Source organism: Danio aesculapii, chromosome 25 (assembly GCF_903798145.1).
Source record: "Danio aesculapii chromosome 25, fDanAes4.1, whole genome shotgun sequence".
In the NCBI taxonomy this organism is placed as follows: Eukaryota; Metazoa; Chordata; class Actinopteri; order Cypriniformes; family Danionidae; genus Danio; species Danio aesculapii.
In genome coordinates this window covers 37,366,076-37,386,773 of record NC_079459.1, presented here as the reverse complement: position 1 = coordinate 37,386,773, position 20,698 = coordinate 37,366,076, and the positions used below count along the sequence as shown (strand labels likewise).

General features: G+C 39.0%; 2 protein-coding genes across 5 annotated transcripts in view; one reads left to right on the top strand and one right to left on the bottom strand.

The window, feature by feature from the left end:
- LOC130219653 (NACHT, LRR and PYD domains-containing protein 12-like) overlaps positions 1–16,060 on the top strand; it is a 37,442-nt gene extending 21,382 nt beyond the window's left edge. For 3 of the 4 annotated variants that reach the window (XM_056452101.1, XM_056452100.1, XM_056452099.1), the window contains exons 18-20: positions 7,378–7,551; positions 14,798–14,971; positions 15,176–16,060. In XM_056452101.1, the coding sequence (XP_056308076.1) occupies positions 7,378–7,551; positions 14,798–14,971; positions 15,176–15,269 (442 nt within the window). In that variant the 3' untranslated portion in view covers positions 15,270–16,060. Of the gene's footprint in view, positions 1–5,760; positions 6,034–7,377; positions 7,552–14,797; positions 14,972–15,175 lie in introns of those variants that run through there. The other variant, XM_056452102.1, reaches the window with a different exon arrangement.
- An 858-nt stretch (positions 16,061–16,918) lies between these two features.
- On the bottom strand, positions 16,919–18,524 carry LOC130219655 (E3 ubiquitin-protein ligase RNF19B-like). The gene is made up of 4 exons (XM_056452107.1): positions 18,349–18,524; positions 17,729–17,832; positions 17,467–17,616; positions 16,919–17,392 (listed from the first exon to the last, which is right to left on the bottom strand). Exons 1-4 carry the CDS (start codon positions 18,485–18,487, stop codon positions 16,937–16,939), a joined length of 849 nt encoding a protein of 282 aa, XP_056308082.1. The 5' UTR covers positions 18,488–18,524; the 3' UTR covers positions 16,919–16,936.
- Between the last annotated feature and the right edge of the window lie 2,174 nt (positions 18,525–20,698).

Below are 20,698 nucleotides of genomic sequence, written 5' to 3'. Positions count from 1 at the left end.
CACTGGGTATATGATAGGGCCCTATATTTTGAAGGATAATGTGGTACTGAAGACTGGAGTAATAATGCTGAAAATATGACTTTACAACACAGATACAAATTGTAATTTATACTACATTCACTAAGAAAAGTCTTGTACTGATCCCAGACATTTGACCATAAGTGTGCATCTCTGCACACACATCTAGAGGTTTATTTCAGCACACAAATCATTTTTTAATGTAAAGGTTACATAAATACTATCTAGGAAACTCTTCAATCTCCAGCAAACACTTTAATTGGAATAGTAAATTCAGTATAAAGCGATTAAAAGTTTGTTTATATATTTATATACACCTTGTAAAAAAAAACTGCCCAAACTTACAATTTTTTTGTGACTGGTCACATAAAAATTTTTCAATTGGCCCAAATAAAATTTGCCAAACTGATTTTCAGTTAGAGCAACATTGGATCAGTGAGTGAAATAAATCTTCTCGATCATGTTATTCTAAATGAAGCACGGCTGCAGCAGGTGATCAACAAGATTAGCCTAGCGCAGGCGGGGGCAGAGCTGAAAATGGAGCCGTCAAGCCGGACACTTCTGGGCTCAAAGTTGCTGCAGATGACCAATCACATGGCGTGATCATTTATTAATTTTACAAATAAAACAGAACACAGTCTCTACAAACTATAGTATGAATTAAAGTAGCCTATAAAACAAACGCATGAGAAATAAGGGGAAAAGGAGAGGGCACATAAAAAGGAAATAAATATCCACAGATTCATAGAATAATAGGATTATTTTGGATAATGAAAATATTTTTAAAAAAGCACTTTAATCCAAAAAGATTGAACAAAAGGAGCAAAATAAATGAGCTACACTTTAAGTAGACATTACCCAGAAAGAGCAGGTACATCAATGACACGTTTAACATTTCTGCATAAACGGCTTGACAGGAAATAAAATATCTGATAATTATCTATTTTTATAATTAATAATTTTTTTTTTTTTACTTGTTAAGAACATTTATAGGGGTGTCAAGATCAATGATGATAATTATTTTATTATTAATTAAATCTGTAAACCTTATTTGAGTTGATATATAGGTTATTTACTAAAATATATCATTTAAATCATTTATAAAGCTGAATACAGTAAATAGTCTGTTAAAAAAGGTTGAATAAACCTGTGCAAACAATCTAGTCTTTAAAACCAGATTATTGAAGAAAAGATGAAACTGCAGTAAAATATTTCTAGTCTTTTAATAAGCATGATGTGTACAGGATAGAGAGGGGATGAAAAGTTCATTGTTTGTTTTGAAATTAGTAAATATAAATATAAATATTAGTAAAAAATAAATTAGTCAATAATAAACCCGAAACACACGTGGTTGTTGTCATGCGGTAAATCCAGCTAATCGTGTAATATCAGTGCCGTCATCGCAGCTTGTTTTAGCGTGCTTTTTTGGTTTCAGCTAATTTAAAAATGTATACTGGGAAATTTACATTGTTAAAATAACTTTACTGAATTGTTTATTCCCTGTTATCCTAAAAGAAAATTAACAATAAAATATATTAAATAATGATATACATAACACTGTCACATTTATTTATATATTTTTCTTAAACAGATACTATTGTAAAAACTACATTAATGTAATGAATACATTGAACAAACCTTATAAATTCATACATTTTATAATGTAATAATCAATATTCACAACACATGGACATGGGCTCAATCATTTTTGGTAATGCAATATATGTATATATACATATACAAAATATATATATAGGCCCATACATAAAAAACAGTTCTAGCCACACTTTAGCTGATTGTGCATCATTTCTATCTCTATTGGAGGTGTCAGTGTCAGTATGGTTGAAAGTATTTACTATAAATTACTATATTATATTTTCATGTGGGTGTCTGACGACTGAAAATAGATACTTTTTACCTTACACTTTTTTGTTAACATGTATTATTGTTTAAGATATGCGTTTACACATTCTGATTATTGAACTGTTAAAATTACTATAATTAAATGAAATATTCTTCAGAATAAAATATTATGCAATGAAATATTGCATTATATGACATGTTTTCTTGCTACACAAATGAAACATGCTAGATATAATACAGTTTTTATTTGGGAATTGTAGTGTTATAAAGAACTATAAAGTTTTCTAACTGGCAAATGACATGATCTAGTGTGTCTCTGTCATCTTTAATGTGCGTGATCATGATATCAGGAGGCGTGGTTTTGGACTTAAGGGGAGGGACTGTGTTTGGTTAGCATCTAGGCAGATAACCTACAGCACCTTTAACTTTCCATACTGTGAAAATGCTATGTGATAAATTGCATACAGTAAATTGTTCAACAAAAGAAACTTCTACAAGATTGAACAACTAAATGCTCAGTAAATGAAGTCAGAAGACAAAAAAATAGACTTTTGTTTAACAAAAAACTGAAGATTCTGTCATAATTTACTATCCCTTCACTTGTCCCAAACCTCTTGTCTCTTCACTTGTCTTTCTTTCTGCTGTTGAACAAAAACAAAAAACATATTCAGAAGGTGGCTGGAAACCTGTAACCATTGACATCCATAGTATTTGTCTTTCCTTCCATAGAAGTCAATGGTTACTGGTTTTCAGCTTTCCTGAGTATATTTTCTTTTGTGTTCAACAGAAGGAAGAAACTCCAAAGGATTTGAAACCACACAAGGCTGAGTAAATAGTGAGTAACGAAATGGTTACTTTGTAACCCTCGTTCCCAGAGCGGGGAGACTTCACTGCTATGTTGAAAACTTCCACTATGGGGATTTTGTCAGAAGCCAATCATCTGAAAGAGTAATAAAACGGGTCAATGAAATGCCAATGAGTTGGCAGCACCAGCACATGCAGCTGGCAGCAATCACAATCAACTCTGTATAAGAATGCCAGCCACACGTCTCTTAAGCACCTTGTCTAGTTGAAGCGCCGAACTACAACTGTCAGCTAAGGCACAACCATTGTGGCAAAGGAACATAGCATTTCCGTTCCCCCCCTTGGGAAACGAGGGTTACGTAGTAACTATGCTATGTGGAAAAACTTCCACTATGGGGAAATGTATGAAAAACGCCACAGCGATTAAACCTTACCACGTCACAGGTGAGAGGTTTGCCAGGCTCTCAGCAAGCGTGTTACAACACCAAACTGAATTTCCTCATTCACTCTGAGTTCACCAGCACACGTGAGGAAACCAACTCTGCTCAAAGATTATAAAATCTTATGAATGTATTAGGTGTTGCCCAGCCCACAGTTAGAGAGGCACCCGTGTGCTTACACCCAAGCGGAGGTGACACTTTTAGTAGAGTGCGCTCTCACTCCAGGGGACGCGGCTCACCCTGGCACTAAAAAGCTAGGGAGATGACATTCACTATCCAGTGGGCCAACCTCAGTTTGGATACAGCACTTCAGTTCTGCCGATCATAACAGAAAAGGAGCTGCTTAGAGTCGTAAGCTCTAAATGTGGTCACATAGCTCAGTGTGTGAACCGGACACAGCAAAGAAAGGGGCTGGTTCTGCCTCCTCCATTGGCAGTGCTTACAGGTTCACTAAGTGGTCTGAAAAAAGCACTGTACAGTAGGAACCTCGGCCACCTAGGTGGGCCAGGGTCTAAGGAAACATAAGAGTGGGCTGGCCTGAATTGCTGGGACACTTTGCTGATTTAAAATGCCTCCAGATAACCACACACAGACTTGCCAGAGAAAGATACCCTTCAGCGCTGCGTGAACTTACTGTGCACTTCCAGGAAAAAGGGGATGGTAGACGGTTTTCCCCCTGCAACACACGTCTAATCCTAACACCCATCTAAAGCAGCCCGGGTTAGCACGGCCATCATATCAGATCCCAAATCTGGAGCCTCGCTTACCATCCCTGAGGGAGGAAGCTGGTCCGAATTGTCATCGGAAAATGACAGCCCACTCTCTGATGTTGCGATGGATATCTCAGTGTCATCAAGTGAGAGGGTGAACATCCCGGAGCATGGAACACTTCTCACGCTCGAAGCTTAGATGGAGAGCACTGAGGAATAGGAGGTCTGCAAGCCCAAGGGTGGCGGATTGATCCCCACTGTAACCCTCAGATCTGCCCGAGTGCCAACCACTACTTGCGGGGGACAATAGGGGTGGGTCGCCCTTTTGCAAGAGTGAACCGTGATCTTAACTGCGCAACAGACATGCAATCGCAGTGACTGAATGCACTGCCCATGAGCACCGCATTAACATGCTGAACCCCAGACATGCAACACAGTGCTTGTGCCCATCATCCGGGGACAAGAAACCACCGCATCCAGAAACGCAGTCGGAGCAACGTCTCTAAAAGACACGTTGCTCAACCGTGTTGCTCTTTTAGGAAACTTGCTTTGTATTCACCCACCCAGCACAACCGTCGCTGCTCGTGCTGTTGCTCAGACTGGAACCGGAAGAAATCAGCCTTTCAGAAGACAGCAGCTTTCTCTCACTCTCATTCTCTCGAATAAAAATAGGAGAATTACAGCAAAATGTTTCTTTCAGTCTGCAAGTGAGGCTTTTGAAAGCGAAAAGGTGCTTAAGAGACGTGTGGCTGGCATTCTTATACACAGTTGATTGTGATTGCTGCCAGCTGCATGTGCTGGCGCTGCCAACTCATTGGCATTACATTGACCCGTTTTATTACTCTTTCAGATGACGAAATTTTTTAACATAGCATTGAAGTTCCCCTCCCTCTGGGGAACTTCATTTTTAGGTGAACTATCCCTATAAGAACAACTACAACTACCCCCCCACCCCTCCAGAATGTTTTTTTTTAGATGTCTTTAATAACTGTTTAATATATGTTTCATTATTTGGCCAGTGCATGTATAGTATTTGTATACTTACAGCGGTGTGATGAGTGTTCGACAGGTGGCAGTAGCTCTGTGGAGAGAAGGAGAGTTAGCTTTCGTAATGTACAGAAGAAGCACTGTTGTTGTGTATCAGATAACTACGCTGTTGTCTTCTTCATGTGAGTTACATACAAATCAAGTTTTAATTTATTCAATTTGAAAGTCAATAAAGCAAAGTTGGGTTTTACATAATATTTAGTTTTATGTTAAATGTGTAAGGCTAAAGTTACAGTAGAAATGATAACTGGTAACATATAAGAACTCGAGAACTTGTTAACACTGTTAACACAGTGAGCATTACAGCGAGTCACAGCACATGGCAGCTCTCACTATACACACAAATTACATTTTAGAATAAGCAGTATTTGAGACTGATATATAATAAACATATACTCAATTGTCAAACGAGTACTTACAGTGAAAGTCATCTCGATTTATTTGCACCTTGCTCAGCAATGGTGGCTTCACTTTACGGTTAGGCTGAAAAAAGAAATAACCTTATGTTATAGCAGTTACCTTACATTTCTTGCATCTCATCAGTTCAAAAATTACAGCTAATCACCGTAAAATAATAATTTAACAATAAATATAGTAACTTAAATTCAGTTTTTCAGCTACTAACCCTAACCCTAACCCTAACCCTAACCCTAACCCTAACCCTAACCCTAACTTTAATCTAGGTCTAGCATTATGTCTGCGGCGGCAGGTTAATGTAATACCCATGTTGTTCGATTTTATGTCGAAATTACTGCGATTTGCATATAGTAACTAACACTATGTTTAGGCCCCGTTTACACTAATACGTTTTAGTTTGAAAAAGCATAATCTCCCTGATTCTCACTGTATTCTGACTGTTGTTTCTCTCTCGCTCACAGGTTGAGTGCTTGTAAAATTACTAGCAGTGGTTTTGCTGATCTGGGTTCTGCTCTGATGTTAAACCCGTCTCATCTGAGAGAGCTGGACCTCAGTGAGAATTTGATTTATGATTCAGAATTGAAGATGTTTTTAGATCTACTTAAACACCAACAGTGTAATCTAGAGATACTGAGGCAAGTCTGTAACTTTCAGCTCTATAATATGATTATCAATGTCCAGAGCAATGGTTCTCAATTCTGACCTTCATATTTTCTATGTTTCTCTCACTGCTTCAGAAGTCTGTTTCATTTAACTGTCCATTTAAAGTGCCCTGAGAAGTGAACATCACAGGATATTCTGCTATAAGTCCAGTTTGAAAGCATGTTCAATTCAATGGTTAATGTGTGCAAGACATGGCTTCTATGGTAATCACATGATTACGGTTAAAGCTGCATACAGCTGTTTAATGTTTTTCCCCTTTTTTAAAATTAAGTAAAAAGTAAACAATTTCCTGTTTGCAGTGGGTAAAGAGCAGTGAACACTATGTCGATCTCAACACAGTTCCTTCTTGAAGCTGCAGCAAAAACTGTTGTGCAGGGGACTGCGAGGACAAGGATTGAGAACCACTGGTCTAAACCAGGTGTCAAAATTAGTTCCTGGAGAGCTGCAGCCCTGCAGAATTTAGTTCCAACTCTGCTCCAACACACTTCGCCTATAGGTTTCAAACAAGCCTGAAGGACTCCATTAAATTGATTAGGTGTTTAATTAAGCATAACTGTGCATTAGACATAAACTGTGCAGAGCTGCTGCCTTTGATGAACAGAGTTTGACACCCTTTTTCTTGATGGAATTTAATTTTCTTATTATCCAGAGTTATGATTTCAAAACAACATGAAAAAATACAAATATTTCAATGTGTTTCAGAAAAACAAAATATCATATTTAACTGAAACCTACTAATGCCTGCCTTTCATTTTCAGAGTTTGAAGCTCAATAGTGGATTGATTCATAATAATGCGTTTATTTTTGATTCTCACAAAATTAAAATTTTTCTTGCAGGTTGAGATCTTGTCTTAGTGACAGTGTTTGTGCTGATCTGAGTTCAGCTCTGAGATTAAACCCATCTCATCTGAGAGAGCTGGATCTCAGTGCGAATGCCATTGGACATTCTGGAGTGAAGCTGCTTTCAGCTCTACTGGAAGATCCTCTGTGTAAACTACATACACTGAGGTGACTGGCATTGGCTTTTTAATTCTTTGTTTTTTGCAGACTCAAAGTACTGTGACCTGAACCAGATTTGACAGTGTATGAAATACTAATAATTTTCTTCACTCACAGGTTGAGATCTTGTCTTATTAGTGACAGTGTTTGTGCTGATCTGAGTTCAGCTCTGAAAGTCAACCCATCTCATCTGAGAGAGCTGGATCTCAGTGGGAATTACATTGGATTCTCAAGAGTGGAGAAGCTTGCAGCTCTACTGGCAGATCCTCTGTGTAAATTGGAGAAACTGAGGTGACTGGCAATGACTTTTTATTTGTATGTTTTGTTGCAAACTAGAAGTACTACAACCTGACTCAGATTTGTGTGAAATGTTTAAATTTGTGTATAAAACGACTAATAGGTTTCTTTACTCACAGGTTGAGCTCTTGTCATATTGATAACAGTGGTTGTGCTAATCTGAGTTCAGCTCTGAGATCAAACCCTTCTCATCTCAAAGAGCTGGATCTTAGTGACAATTACCTTGGATATTCAGCAGTGGATATGCTTTTAAACCTACTTGCAGATACTCGGTGTAAACTGGAGAAACTGGGGTATGTTTACATTTTCTCTGCGTTGAAAGAAAGTGATATAAAAGGACCAAGGTGATCATGTATAGACCAATGACCTTAACTTTTTCTTTACACATTTTAAAAAGCACAATACAAGCTATTATCTTAACGAATTCAAACAAAAGTTGAGTTCCTCTACTCCTCTGAATTTACAGTTTCTTAATGTAGTTAGGCAGTTGAAAGCTACACCTGTAAAAAAAGCACCTGGTCCAGATGGCTTTTGTGGAAGAACACTTAAACATTGTGCAGAGCAACTCAGTGTAGTGTTTCAATCATTGTTTCAGGCTTCCCTGAATCAAGTTGTAGTTCCCCATCAGGAAGGAAAACTTCCACAGTGGTGATCTCGTCAGAATTCAATTATCAGAAAGAGTAATAAAATGGGCCAATGAAATGCCAACGAGTTGGAAGCATCAGCGTGCACAGCTGGTGTCAAATACAATCAGCGTTGTATAAAGACAAAGCTAGTGCCAAGCCGAGGCATCCTTTTCACATTCAGAGCCTTTCACAAAGCTTCTGAGAGAGTCTAATGAGGGTTTCTCCGGCTGTGCATCACAAAGAGAGAGAGAGAACAAGAAAGTGGGCTGCTGCTCCCAATCCAGAGTGTGTGATACGCGGCGACAGACAGTTGAGCTGGGTTTCTCCCTTGCCTGGCATTCTTTGGGTCCAGAGCATTTTGTGTTGTTGCGAGTTTCCTTTCTTGGGCAGTGCATGCCTTCACTGTGGTGGCATGTCTGCTGTGCACTTAAGATCACAGATCGCTCTTACAAAAGGGCCACCCACCCCAGTTGTCCCCCGTGCCGCGGTGGACACTTGGGCAGATCTGAGGGTTACAGTGGGAGTCTTGCTCCTCCACACGCTCCATCCAAGCTTCGGGCGAGAGAAGCGCTCCATCCTTCCTGATGGTCGCCCTCTTGCTTGATGACACCGAAGACCAGATGTCCATCGCTGCATCGGAGTGTGGGTTATCACTGTCTGACGAGGATCCAAACCCAATCCCTCCATCCGGGGTGGTGAGCGCGCCCTGGATCCAGAAGCAGACATGTTGGCCGTGCTTTCCCGGGCTGCTTCGGCTGTGGGTCTGGAGATGGTTTATCCCCCAGCTCCGCGGTCAGACTGACTAGATGGGTGTTACGTGGAGGATACTAAGAAGGCCAGACCTTCTTAGCCTCCTGTCCTCTTCTTCCCAGAAGTCCCACAGTCTTGGATGGCACCTTTCTCTGCCCAATCTGTGTGTGCCTCCGCCCCCACCACACTTGATGGTGGAGCAGCCAGGGGGTACGAGTCGATCCCCCAAATTGAGCGTGCACTTGCGGTCAATTTATGTCCACGTGGTGCCTTTTCCTGGTGGAGTCAACCTCGTCTCTTGTCCGTGCAGGTTATCTGCCTTTCTTGGGGCCAGTGCCTACACAGCTGCAAACCAGGCTGCTTCCGCCTTGCATGCGATGGCCACCTTCCAGTGCTACCAAGCGCAGGCATTGGCCCAGCTGCACAAGGGTGGTTCCGACCCAGGCAAGGTAAGGACGATGGCCACATTAGTGGTCCAGGAATGCCACCTCTGGCTAAACCTGGCTGATATGCGTGACGTTGACAAAGTTCACTTTCTTTACTCATCCATATCCCAGTCTGGCCTGCTCGGCGACACAGTCGGTGAATTCACCTAGGAATTAACGGCGGTGAAGGAGCAGTCAGATGCGATGGGCAAAGTCCTCTCACTGGAAAACATCTAACGTAAAACCTATTCCAAAGAGAGAGAGATCTAATTGCATTCATTTATTTTGGCGCATTGCTTTAACATCTTTAGTTATGAAAGCCTTAGGGAGGGAGGTTAAGTCACAACTGTTGACAGAACCTGGTCATAAGTTAAACTCATTGCAGTTTGCATATCGCAATCAAAGATGTGTGGATGATCCAAAACTTTTCTTTCTATCGTAAATACTGTACATTAACAATTTTGCAAGAATGCTATTTGTGGACTTCTCCTCTGCATTTAATACTATTAATCCTTTTATTTTAGCAAAAAAACTTGTAGATGAATTTGATGTGAGTCATGGTTTGGTTTTATGGATTTTAGACTTTTTGACATGCAGGCAGCAGAGAGTCATGTTGAACGGAGTGCTTTCAGACATGCTTTTTACATCAATAGGATCTCCACAAGGTTGCGTACTGTCTTCAATTTTTGTTTATATTGTACACAAATTAATGTTGCAGTACCAAGGACAAATGCCATATAGCTGATGACAGAGTTTTTTTTATTCTTGTTAACAAATACAGATTGTAATAACAGCTATAACCATAATAAGTTTTAAAGTGGTGTAAATAAGCTAAACTACAACTGAACATCACAAAAACCAAAGAGATGGTAAGAAAAAAAAAATGTCTCAGATGTGAAAATGGTGTATTTTAATGGAAAGAAAGTTAAAAGGGTACAGGAATATAGGTATCTTGGCACAATCTTTGATACCACATTAAAGTTCCAGCAGAACTCAGAAGCTGTTACTAAGAAAGTGCATCAGAGAATGTATGTTCTTAGGAAACGGAACTTTTTTAATACGTTTAACTTTTTATACTACATATATTGAGAGTATATTAAGCATTTCCTTTTTATACTGGTTCTCCTCACAAAAAAACTTAGTTAAGACTTGCTCCAAGATTATTGGTTTGCCTCTTTGGAGTCTAGCAGAGTTACATGAACAGCAAATGATAAGGAAAATTCAGATTGTGATAGGAGATGACTCCAATACTCTGAAGCCTTTTTTTTGTTCTGTTGACCTCTGGAAGCATTAAATGCTCTTCTAACAGATATAAATTCACCTTTGTTCCTGAGGCAATAAGGCTTTATAACCTTACATTTTAGCAAGGTTTAATTTTTTAAAGTATGAGTCCTTTCTTATTGCTGTTTTTTAGTACTGTTTATGAAGTTATCATGAAGCATGCTGGATTGTGTTTTTTAATATTGTTCGTAAGTGATTTGTCTCTTTATGTGTTTGTTGTATCATGCTGCTACTGCCCTAATTTAATTGCCGTTTTTCACTAATACTTGAGTTATCAAAAAAGATCCACACTGTAAAACCAGTAAGTTGAGGAAACTCTAACCATTTAAGTTTGATACTGAAACTGATTGATTCAATCCATTTAGGTTCAAAAACTAATATTTATTAGTACTGTGAATCTTATCCATTTGAGTCAATGAGATAATTAAGTGATTAATGTAGAGTTTATTAAGCATTAGTGATAATCAGCTGCTTTTAACAAGCAGAATTACTGAAGAGAAACGGTGATAGATCAACTGAAATTCCACGGAAATAAAACAGATTCATTTTGTCATAATCTCAGCAGAGGATCATTAAAAACTCAACAAACCGCATCAGCAGCTTTACTTATTGCTTATGCCGAGTTCAGACTGCGTGATTTTCAAAGTAGTGCTGTCAAAGATGGTTTCACACTACATGACTATCTGGGCTAGCGTTCTGTCTCTGCTTTGTTTACACTGCAAGATCTGCGACAGGGGCTTTCCCAATGCAAGACTTTACAATAGGAAGAATTGCCGACAACTTTGTCCAAACTACGTCTCACAACCAAAAACATGTCGTATATCTTTTGTTATTAACTACATAATGAGAAAGAAGCCTTTAATGGGGTAGAAAATGTACATATTTGCTCACCTGGGTTTAAAGGGATTTAACAATTTCTCTCAACTTTTTTTTTTTTGGACCAGGTTATGATATTACCCACATGACACATCAAACAGACACAGTGCTCCTGCTAAATTTACACTACTTTTCCTTCCATTTCTTGGGTCCAAATAAACTCATGAGCGCTTTTAACCTCTCCCTCAACCTCCCGCTGGCCTGCAGGTACCCATGCTAGTGAATGCTGCTCTGTCCTTGGCTGTAAGTGATCGCCGATGTTATTTTCAGTCAAACACATTTCTCACAGCATGATTTGAATCGCAGACAGCAAATATCTCATGGGCATCAGCCACTCATCGGCGATTCTCTCAGATGATGTCTTTGATAGTTCACACTCATGTGCATGAGCACCGATTTACCTGTAATTTGTCTGCGATTTCTCAAAACCTGTTGGCAAGTCAAAATCGGGGCTAAAATCATGCAGTCTGAACTTGGCATTACTTGCCTGACTTTCTTTCTGTATAAAAAGCCCTTAGCAAGATTTACTAAAAAATACTGTTAGTGTTAGATGCCACTTTTGAGGGAAATGTCTCGGTTACAGATGTAAACAGAGATGATATGCTGGAATGACATAATGGGAATCGCCAGATGACCTGTCATTTTGAAAAGTAAGGAAGAAGGCCAATGAATATCTTTGAATTGGCAAGTGCAGATCCTTGCAGATACAGCAACCTATAAACAGCTGAGTAGAAGAGCAAAGCAGGCTTATTACTGAGTAGCCAAACACGGCTTAGCATTCAGATGGTGATTCAGCTGCTGTGGCACCAGAACATAATGTCTCACCTTTAGGGAATCGAAACAACATTATGGGAAGAGTATGTTGAGCACCATAGAAGCTGAATCTGTTAAACGTTTGATGTAATGCTTGCCAAGCAAGAAGCATGAGTGCACAAACATTGTTAAAGATGCAAGTTTCTGACATTTCCAGGCCCTAATTACAAGAATATGGAATTATGTAGAATTTAGGGGGAGTCATATACAGAGCTTTACCTAGGGGGCAGTTGTGGTCTAATGGATAGGGAGTTGGACTTGTAATCGAAAGGTTGCAGGTTTGATTTTCCATTCCCGGCAGGAATTGAAGATAGGGGAGTGAAAGAACAGCAGTTAAGGTGTCCCTGAGCAAGGCATTGAACCCTTAATTGCACCCCAGGTACTGGAAGCAATAGCTGCCCACTGCTTCAGGTGTTCATTTGCAGTGTTTAATAAAAATAAGTTCACATATATTATAGACTAGGGAGAATTGTGCAGCAAGCATTTTTTACACTGAGCTTAGTTTCTTCATGATTGGCTAGTTCTACCCAGGAGTCAGGAGGAAACCAGCTCCACTCAAATATTGTCGAATCTCACAACTGCTTTAGGTTTCAGGTGATTGCGCATCTTTACTAGGGTTGGGTACCGAAACCCGGTGCCATTATAGCACAGGTACTTTTGTAACCAGTATGTACTGGACCAAATCAGCATATGAATTTCGGTGCCTAATTTTGGTGCCACTGGTGTTGCAACAAGGACGTAAGAAGCATCAAGGGGTGCATCAAAGGCACACACAGGTACGTGTTGTAACCCCATCTCTAAACATTTCATTTTAAACACCTTTGAGGAATATGGACAGGCGATGTCAGGCGTTTGTTCCTGTTGCTTAGGAAATGGACGCACGCAGTACAGCGCATTCGGTGAGCGAGAGCAACTCTCTTTAGATCAACACGCATGATCGCGTTCATTAAATTTGCTTAAACTAAGCGTTCTAAAGTGTATTTTACAAGCAATGATTCTGACACAGCAACGTGAAGCAGATGCTTTACAAAAGTTGTGAACACGTCAAACTTAATAACACATTTGCATCACGAAATGGGGAGGGTTTTTTCTTTCCATTTAACGTGCGGTATCAAATTCCATTAAAAGAGCACTCTTCCACAAGTCCCCATGTCAACAAGCTTGGCCCCCTAAATTTCGCCGCGTATTTTTGTGTCAAAACGCCACAGAGAAGCGAGATCAGCCATCGGTGGCAGACTGCGGAGATGTCTCTCGGGCCCTTGCTCCCGCGTACATTTGCTCTCTCAGTCATGATGGTGCTGCGTGCATTAGCCTAGTTCCCCGCATTTGTCAGAGGTTGACGCCCAAATTGACACAGGTAATAGCGATTTTAACACTTTTAATATAGGAATATAAGTGCTCACTAGGGGGAAGTGTGTATTTGTGCAGGCCCCAGGACCAGCTGTGAGCCAGAACATCCGTGTCTTCATTCTCTCGGGAGTATGAGTTGCCGTGTGAGTCTGTCAGCTGCATGGTAGAGCTCTCCCAGGAATGTAAATGGGATGCAGTGTTGAACACATTGCAAGTGAGCTGTGACATTGAGCTGTGGTTGATATACACAACAGCAGCTGTACTGCCCATCCTGACCAGTGCATGCTTTAACTTCCCACATTGATCATCAGAGAGTGAGATATACAGCCAACAGTTCCTGGCAATTAATATGCCAATGCAACAGGTATCCAGCTTAAAAACCTGCAGATGCATGCTCGTTACACAGAGATCCAGCCTGAGCTGGAACCTTCTGTAAGTATGAAAATGTGCATCTAGGGATAGAGTGTACAGCAAAGCAGCAGGGTGATGGTCAAGTTGGAGTGGCGATAGGGCAGCCTCCATGAGTTCAGAGGAAACCCAGGGAGACAGAGACTGCTGCAACAGGAGGACTTCTTACTGCCATGCCCTGCCCTTGAACGCAAACTGATGAGAGATCTGCAACGAGGGAGAATGGTGACATGATAGCACATGCCCTTCAGGTCTATTTCTGCAAATCAACTCTGTGGACAGATACACCAGTGGATGTGCTTCTACATGGCTACTTTGAAAGGTATCTTGTGCAGTTACCAAGTCAAAATGTGCAGAACCAGGATTGATCATAAACCACCTCTGTTTTTGGGTGCAATAAAATATGGGCTGTAAAACCCACACTCCGCTGAAGAGACTTGCTTGACTATATCCTTTGCTAGGAGGACAGCAATCTTCATTGGCAAGACAGGGGTGGCTGTGGCATTCACCATAGTGAAATGCACTCCCTTGTACTTGGGAGGCTGTTGGGTAAACTGAATCGCATAGCCGAATCTGATTGTCTGCATGAGCCGTTATACTGGGCTGAGCACCAGCAGCCACACCAGCAATCCACAACAACAGCACCACCTGAGTATTCAATGAGGGAGTGCTTCCCTCGGAAAGCAATGCATGCAAAGGAAGAGCTGGAAGGGAGAAACTTGCTCATACTTTCCTCCAAGGATCCCGCAAGAAGCAGTTAACAAATTGAGAAGCAGTAAATAAATCAGTGGTTCCTTCTGCTATAGCAACCCCTGATAAATCATGAACTAAGCTGAAAGAAAATAAATGAATGAATGAGTAAACAAACCATACAGGCAGACATACCGGTCATTTATACTGTTGAACTCTTAGCAGCATAATAAAGAACAGCCTTTGTGAACAGCTGTTGGTGTGTCTGATTATCTTTGTATTCTAACTGTTGAGCGTTCTTCTTTCACTCTCACTTACAGGTTAAGATCTTGTCTTATTAATGACAGTGATTGTGCTGGTCTGATATCTGCTCTGATATCAAACCCGTCTCATCTGAGAGAGCTGGACCTCAGTGGGAATGAGATCTCAGATTCAGTAGTGAAGCAGCTTTTAGATCTACTGAAGGATCCTCAATGGAAACTGGAGAAACTGAAGTGAGTTTGGTCATTCTGCTGCTGTCTGACTGCTTTAAATAGTAAAGTATGATGCAAAATACTGCATGAATTAACCTTTGGCAATTGGCACATTTATCAGTGGGGATTGTGTTTGATTTATTTTACAATCAGTTTATTGTTGATGATCTGTGATGTAAAAATTGGTTTGCTGTTTGAAAGACTTTTTTCTTCTCCCTCTTACAGGGTGGTGTTGGAGGATAAGAGACATGCTGACCAGACATCACCCCAGATTACATATCTGCAGAATCATTTTCAAAAACTCGAAATAAAAAATTAAATGGGTACACAGTTACAGGCCTATAATAGAGCAGTAATTCCTTTCTGCCTTCTTTCAGTACTCAGTTTCATTTTTCATATTCAGATATTCAATAGCCCTGTCAAAGACAAAACACTTTTTGCAGTGTTATATGGTACTTGGTTATGTTGCAAATCTCTAAATGTAGACATTTTTCTATGGCCTATAAAAGCGCTTATAATTAATGCTTAAAACAGACAGTGCTGTTCTTTTATTCTGTTCTTGCATTCTTTGGATGAATTGTATACTAACAGATGTTGCACTGATGGTCTGCTTGGAGTATGTAGATCAATGTAAATAAACTCTGTCAAGATAAAGTAACTTCACACAGCTCACGTAAAACTTATTTTCATCAGACATATTTACCACAAATGTTTTCCAACCACAGTTTTCTAGGAATGCTTATATAAAATAACATAAAAAACTATTGATTTATACAATACTTATATAAATGTAAAGAGTGATAGTAGAGTTTTAGTGTAATTGAAAAGGTCTATTTGTGAAATTAGGTAAAATGAGGCACACATTTTTTTAATTGTAGAGCAGATCAGTCCAAAGAAAATGTTTTGACATTTCAAAACAAATGTTCCACCCCCCCACAGTGTCGTTGAACATTAAGCTCATCTTAATTGTATCTGAATTTATACTGTAAATATTGCCAAATATATCTAAACTGTCTGGTCTGCATTTGATAAACTTGACATAATGTATTATTTAAGCTGTGTTCTGTCAAAACATTTCTTCCAAAAGATTAAAAGATTACACCCCTCACAGATCCCTCTTTTAATTAATATTTTCTACAGAATGTTTTACAATAATATGTTTGTGCATATACATTAGACTACTCAGTACCATAGTTGGAACTAATCTAACAAAAAATAAACTAATCACAGTCCAAAAATTAGTACACTAATATGTTGGGGGGAAAAAATAAATAAAATTGTAATAAACAGGAAAAAACAAACACACACACACACACACACACACACACACACACATATATAATATAACATTTAGTTTAAATGTTTGTATTTGTCTGTTTGCAGTAATTTATTTTAATTTAAATGTATTATTATTCTCAAAGATGTTTGGTGTATTTATATACTATTAAATGACTATAAAGTTTTAATCATTTAAAAGGTTAAGTGAAATAAAATAGCATTAAATTAGATCAGGTTAATATTAACATTACTTTGATTAAGCTTGAATTTTAGACTTAAGACTGAGCGTTAGCCTGCCCCAGACCAGGCTAGTATTGCAGCATAAGTTGCCAGAGGAACTGAGTTTGAATTATTGTAAATTTAATTTATGAAACAGAATCTGCCATTAATATACATATAAATGAAAGTGCACTTATTAAAATAACTGATTAACCTGTTGTAAGTTTGGTTGAAAAGAAAAGGAAGGAAAGTTATAGTAAAGAAAAGTATAGTAGAGGACGTTTTCTCTAAAACACTCTACAAAAATCCTGAACAAAAGTTATTTATTTATTTATTTAAATCTATACTGTGCTTGCGTACATGAATGGTTGCATTTAAGGTTTTCCAAATAACATTACAGAAAATATTTGCTAATGTGAAAACACTTAAATGCAATGTCTACTGTGTTTGGTAAATATTTGATCACACAACTGGCATTTCATTTTCAATTTATTGTTTTTCTCTCCAAAGTGGAATTGAAGTCTGTCGTGGAGCCACACCGTCTGAACAGGGCTTGAAGTAGTTACTGGTCTTCCGACAGTCAGGTGTGAGCTTCAGACACGCAAAACAAAACTCCTTTTTACATCTAGAGCATACAATGTTTTTACATTTCTGTGTATTATGGTTAAGCAGTAAACCACATGTTGGACAAGCACGAACAGCAGGACATTCAATGTTTGCAGCATCTTTTAAAATGATAGTTTTACATTCTCGGAGCATTTCCAGATCATTGTTTGTGCATCCTTCATTGTCACATCGGTCAGATCGAGGACGCTTGCCTTTCCACTCTCTCAGACACTGCCAGCAGAACTCGAAGGTCTTGTTGTTTCTCGCAGAGCAGACGGTGCACTGAACACTGAGATTAGCTGGATCTGATCTCTCAAGCACATAATCGCAGCCCGGACACTGAAGACACACAAAGAGTTTCTGAATCAGCACACAATCCTTCATTCAGCTTCATCACAATAGCACACACTCACGTTCTTGATGTCGATGGTGGTTCTAGTGGAGTTGTTGGCCAGTTTCTCCTCAAAGTAAAGCTGTTCTTCAGCTGTGAGTTTGGCTAATGTACGCACTTCAGTGTAAGACCACTGCTGTTTACACTCAGGACATCTCAGCTCCGGTTTACCCTGAGAATCAGACATTTACAGCAACAGTCTGCATCATCAAGACATTTATAATCTGATAACTGCACACAGAATATTGAAGAGTGGAAAAAGCTTATTGGTGTAGCACACTTACATCAGTCAGCTGAACTCTGCAGTAGTCGGTCAGTGTTTGTGGACCAGTGACGTGACCACAGGATAATACAGCTCTTAAAACACCAGCTTCATCATCACAGGGGTCTGATGGAGGAATAATGTGTTCATTTTACATAATAGGCACATTTGTAGACCACATAATTATGAAACTGGTTAATGAGTACAATGCAATTCACTATACTGTGTGTGTGTGTGTGTGTATGTGTGTGTGTGTGTGTGTGTGTGTGTGTGTGTGTGTGTGTGTGTGTTTTAAGTCCTGGTCAAATGAATAGAAATAAATAACATTAGCCTACATGCAGCATTTTGTCTAAAGTTATCTACAAATAATCATACAGTAACCAGGCATAACTAGTTTTTCTATATGTATGAATGCATTGTACAAGTATATCATGTAAAATGGGTTTTGAGGAATATTAATATAAGAACACGTGTTGCGTCACGCCGTGGAATGTTAAAAATGAAGATTATGCCTATTTATGTACTGAAACATTCCTGCCAGGTCATTCAGCAACTAGGTAAGATGACATTAAAATGTATCGACATACTTCTGCTTAACTTTATAGGTTTCCCCTTTCAATATATTTTAAGCTTGATACTCACCGATATCGCTGATCTTTTGCACTAGCTTGATGCCAAGGTTTCTGTCCGACTCCTCATACCTCTTCTCATCGGACATCGTGATTAAGAAAATCTCTTGAATAAGCGAACTATGGTGGTTTTCTGTGTTACTGTGGATCATTCAAAGTTACTTTCGTTTTACTTTCGATTTACCAGAAATCACGTGACTGTGGCAGTCTTCCTGACTGTGCTAAGATGTCGATCGTAAGAACGTTCAACAAAACAACACGGCTTTGGTTAATGTTTAACTGAGGAGACCAACAAAGCAGGTATTAACTGACTTGTTCGCTTTAGCCTGTAAAAATAAGTCTATTCATTAGACTGTTCGCTGTTTATGCAGGAGATTAACAGTGTCACTAATCAAAAAAGTTCATAAATCACCGTGGAGGAGACTCCACTTCAAACAAACAAACAAAATAAAGAAATAAATGACCACAGATTATCTAGAAGATATCCCAATAATCTGGATTTTGGATGAGCAATGTGTCATAAAAGCAGGTGTAATTTACTAATTACTGGTGAAAATGCACAAAGAGACTATATACACTTTGATTTTATTATTATTCACTTGTGGAGAACTGGTCGAGATTAAAGAAATCAGTTATTAGAGATGAGATATTAAAACTATTATGTTTAGAAATGTGCTGAAAACATCTGCTCAGAACAGAAATTGAGGGAAAAAATTAAAGAATTAAAGAATTTAACAGGAGAGCTAAATATTCTGACTTGCTATCTTGATTTTCTATTACATGGAGCTCCTCCTTGTTCTCTAAAACTAAAGCCAGAACCACGGCCAAAGGTTGCTGTGAGCCGTGTCTGTTCAGCAAACAAGCAATACACCCAGAACTAGGTTATTTTGAGCAACCAAACTTTAAAAGTCAGCCTGTGCTGGCAGTTCGCAGTGAACATTTATTTTTAAAACTATTAATTCTTAAATGTGATATTTTCTTGTAGGCTAAACTGTACCATTTTCAGTATGCTATTGTTGTTGAATTCAAATGAAGACATCTTGCTCCTTTTTTTCCTGAGTGCAACTGAAAAAGACGACAGACTGGTATATACACGGCAACAGCACCTCATAGTGGTACTTCTTAAAATACAGATAAAATCACTATGCATGCCACACTGCTTAAAACGGAGTCGTTATTTTACCTTGAAAGCAGTAACCTATAAAGGAAAATATACATTCTGAGTGCTTTCCAAAGATTGCTAGAGTAAAGCAGAAAGTAAAGTTGCAAGCATCTTAGCTAATGTAGCTTTGAACAGCTTCTTCCACCACGTTTTAAAAATAAAAATATCAGTTTCAGGTCCAGAGAGAGACTTTCCCCTCTAATAGGCTTTTTCCTCGTATCACCTCTTCGGATGAGTCTTTTGGCTGAGGTGGTTGTCTGTCAGTACTATCACTGAGATGTACATTATGGGAGAGGAGAAAAGTTTGACTGAATCTCAAAAAAAAGAGGCATGTTGGCCTCACAGCAAGAAGGTCAGTGATTTGAGCCTTGGCTGGGTCAGTGTGTGTTTCTGTGTGGAGTTTGCATGTTCTCCCCGTGTTGGTGTGGGTTTCCTCCGGGTGCTCCGGTTTCCCCCACAGTCCAAACACATGCGCTATAGGGGAACTGATCAACTAAACTGGCCGTAGTGTATGAGTGTGTGTGTGTGTGTGTGAATGAGTGTGTATGGGTGTTTCCCAGTACTGGGTTGTGGCTGGAAGGGCATTGGCTGTGTAAAACATATGCTGGAATAGTTGGCGGTTCATTCTGCTGCTGTGACCCCTGATGAATAAAGGGACTAAGCTGAAGGAGAATGATTGAATAAATGAATATCAGTTTGAGTGTGCTAATTTTAGATTATTATCATAAATAGTTTTATTAGATGAGCTCCAGATTTGGCTTCAGTATTGACTAATCTAATGTATATGCATAAATATATATAGTAAATCTTCTCTCAGAAAATATTCATTTAAATGAGAGATTTGTGAGTGGTGAACTCGTATATTAGTTTACTCTTATATTGTAAGGTTAGTCCAAATGAATGAATAATTCAAATATTTGACTCTTTCTCTTCCTCTACCTGCTCCTGATCTGCGGAGACTAACACAGCCTCCAGAAACAGCTCAAGAAAATGCTTTTACCAGCAAACATGTTGTCATTTTAAGTTTGTGATTCCAAATGTTGTGAGTTTCAAGCTTATTTATCTGCTTTTGTTTTGCATTTTCTCCCACCAAGTACCCTGGAAAAAGTGTTGCATACAAAACTGTTGCAAACAGTTTATTTGTGTTGAATTTCAACAAACAAATTAAACTGAGCAAAGTTCAACTTAAATAGTTTGTTTA